Genomic DNA, 3,339 nt, shown 5'->3' on the forward strand with positions numbered 1-3,339 from the left:
TCAAGATTCATCTGAAAACATCCTGTTTCAAACTCATTTATTTCGTAAGAACGAACATGTACAAAGCGACGATTAAAAAAAACCAAAACAAAACAAGAGTTTATGAAACTCGCAGCAGTCCGTTCGTGGAAATCCAACGATCCCCACAAACACTTGAAATAAACTCTAGTATAGAGTTCGGATTAGACCTAACACAACACGCATGTTCATCCGCGCACACAGCCGCTATATACACATGTTCACCTGACCTCGTCTCCAGATTGTTATAAAGTGGATATTACTGTGAGATGATACAGAAGGTGGCGCCGCTATATAGCTGATAAATGCTCATAATTCAATCCCATCTTCTGCTTTGGTGCGCTGATTTGTCCAAGCTTTGTTCTCCGTCGGTCCACAGTCTGTTGGGAAACACGTTTATTTCTCCGTCTGCTCCGTCTCCATCTTCTCCTGCAGAAAAGACCTATCCCACCCTTTTCTGCCCCTCTTGTCCTCCTGCCCGGAGTGAAGTGGAGACATGTGTTTCCCTGCACCTGCGCGGAGGGAGAGAAAGGAAGAAAAGTGAAGTCAGATCTCTCCCTCCCTCCTCTCGCTCCCTCCCTCCGTGTAGCGGGGCGCAGACAGACTGGCGCCGAGCGTGGAACTTCCATTAACCCCAGGCGCAGAGGGATGAATCCGACACATTCGCCGCTAACTTGGACAATAACGGTCTTCAGTTAAAGTGTCACTCACCGGTGTCGGTTCGAATCCTAGTGGCACAGCCGTCCTTCCTCTTTGAAGTTGCGAGTCAGGTCTGAAGTCTGAACAAACAATGGTTAAGAGTCGATTCGATCACTGGCCATCGATGGATCGCTCACCTTTATCGACAAAACAACTCCCGGCGGGCTCGCGCTTTCCGCCTCCAGCGCGATCTGCAGGTCGAAGATGTAGTCGATGACGTGCTGCAGGATCTCCACCTGGCTCACCGACTTGTTCTGCGGGATGCTCGGCACCAGCTCCTTCAGCTTGGAGTAGCAGTCGTTCATGTCGCAGAGCGCGCCCAGCGGCTCCTCCACACACCAGTGCTTATTCCGGCTGATGGCGACGCTCTGCTCCGAGATGCAGCACACGGCCTTGTAGCAGCTCCTCACCGAGCGGACGGGACTGATGGCTTTCATGTTGACCAACCACCGGCGACGGCACGAGCGAAGTGGGAGTAAGTTTGAGCGGTGAGAGTGAAAGGCGACTGCGCTGACAGGGCGCCGCGCGGGCCCCTTATATACAGCGCAGGGCGGGATCCGCCCCCTGGAGTTCGCACCGCGCGCTTATTGGCTGGGCCGGGAAGCGGGCGAGCGCTGACTGGCTGAAGCCACCTTGAGGAATCGTTCGAAGGAATGAGGAAACTGAACCGGGATGCCTGCTGGGGACTGTCAAGCCATTACTTACCGTTTCCCAGGTTGGTTTCTCACATGAATACACAACATCATTTTTGGCGGAACGCACCTCATATTTTGGAGTTGAAATACGGACATTATCTACGTATAAGGAGCGATTTTTTAACAGTGTTTTTATCGTCAAAAGCAAGTTTCCCAACAAATATATATATTTATACCACGACTGCCTACTATTTTCTAAAACAATTATGACCTGAACATTGGATCTAAATCACCCGACAGTTCCAGTTAAATTAGAACGTGATGAGGTGTAAATGCAGCACAAAATATCCCTCTACATTTCCACCCAAACGTTGGACCTAAAATGAGGAAACTCCACAAGCTGCTGCCTCTCACAGTCACTCGGATTAATAGGTTTGTCGTGGTGTCACTTCTGTGTCGCACTGATCCCTGATGGTGGCACTGTAAAGTGAAGATGCTCCCTGTGAATCTAAGACACTCTCCGTGATAAACATATTCCTTTACATCCAGGCACGTCCCGTTCTGCTCCTATTTGTGTCTTATTTTCCCCCTTTTTCTCACAATCCTGTTTTGTAGAGGAATGCAGGCCTGAGCCAGCTGTGTGTCCTATCCGGGCCCAGCTGTGTTGATCTAACGCGCCAGTCCCAGACATGCTGGCGCCAGCCTCCCGACGTCATCCATTCACCCCGACGCGCACTCCCCTCTCTGGCAGACGGCCCGCCCCCCTCCCTGCTCCAACACCAGAAGCGCTCGGGCCGCCCATTGGCTGCGCGCGGCGTCAGTCACGGACTCCTCCGCTTAAAAGCCACGAGTTGTTGCACTTAATCGAGGAGATGGGAATCTCAGTCAAATCGATTTTTCTCGCAGTCAAATTGTTGTGTGAAGAGAAAAACAACAGAAGGCACTTTTGGTGGAGCAATGCCGCTCTTCCATATATGGAAAGGAGTCAATGAAATAGATTCTGCACAAAACGCGAGCGATAAAAACCAACCATTTTGCTCAATAAAATGAGCAATATTGTTAAAAACACACTGTAAAATAAACTTTTTTTAACCATTCATTTAAACATAATTAGTAAAATGAGACCAATATTAGTGAGTCAACAACAATACATTCATATATATGGATCAGACCGGGGGCCATATGCGATCCAACTATAAAACGATTATGACAAATAATAAAATACAACTTCTTGGTTCTTGGTTTTTGTTGGTTCATTTGTCCTTTTTGACACATTTCCCTCGTCCCTCAAACTCCATAAAAATACACATTATGAGACACATTTCAAAATCTGTTTTAATCAAAGCCTGCTCCTGCAACGTCTGCAGTTTATTTAAACTTTAAAACTTTTGTTTATTTAAATTGTACCGACAACTGTAAAATATTCATCATTTTATTTTCTTATCTGGAGACATTAAATGATAGTATAAACAAGAACCAGGTGGCAACAATGAGGATGTATATTATAGGATAGAACAGGGAACAAAATCACAAACACAAAGATGTCAAAAGTGAGGCCCGGGGGCCATTTGCAGCCTTAGATCAGCGTTTACACGGCCCACAGCCTCTACCAGTCAGAGAACGTGGGACGTGCTTTTGTAAAATACATGTCAAATCCAACAAGTGTCAAGGATAATCCCAAAATACTGGGATGCAGTGTGAAGCTAAAACCATGTCCATGTGTTTCAGAAGTTTATTATATTATCCAAAAAGTCGGGGAGAAAAAAAAAAAGTCAAGAATAAAACCTGTCGCCATCCAATCTGTGATGTTAAAACAGGCGAGCCTCAGCAAGGCAAAGCTGCATAGAGCCCAATGAGGGTCGCCTTTTAAAACAGTGTAAATGATGTCTTTGTTTCTCATGTCAAACGCAACAGATCGACCGGGGGAGGAAAAAAAAAGGCTCCCAAACAGTTGAAGAACATGTTCCGAGCAGCTTTTAAAGTCTGA

The 3,339-nt window shown here is 46.8% G+C and overlaps 1 protein-coding gene across 1 annotated transcript; it reads right to left on the minus strand.

Annotated features, from left to right (window-relative positions):
• Positions 1-2,013, minus strand: id3 (inhibitor of DNA binding 3). Its single transcript, XM_053846053.1, has 3 exons — positions 855-2,013; positions 730-797; positions 1-530 (listed from the first exon to the last, which is right to left on the minus strand). The coding sequence occupies exons 1-2, from the start codon at positions 1,152-1,154 to the stop codon at positions 747-749; spliced, it is 351 nt and encodes a 116-aa protein (XP_053702028.1). The 5' UTR covers positions 1,155-2,013; the 3' UTR covers positions 1-530; positions 730-746.
• Positions 2,014-3,339: the final 1,326 nt, after the last annotated feature.

Source organism: Synchiropus splendidus, chromosome 16, assembly GCF_027744825.2.
Source record: "Synchiropus splendidus isolate RoL2022-P1 chromosome 16, RoL_Sspl_1.0, whole genome shotgun sequence".
NCBI lineage: Eukaryota > Metazoa > Chordata > Actinopteri > Syngnathiformes > Callionymidae > Synchiropus > Synchiropus splendidus.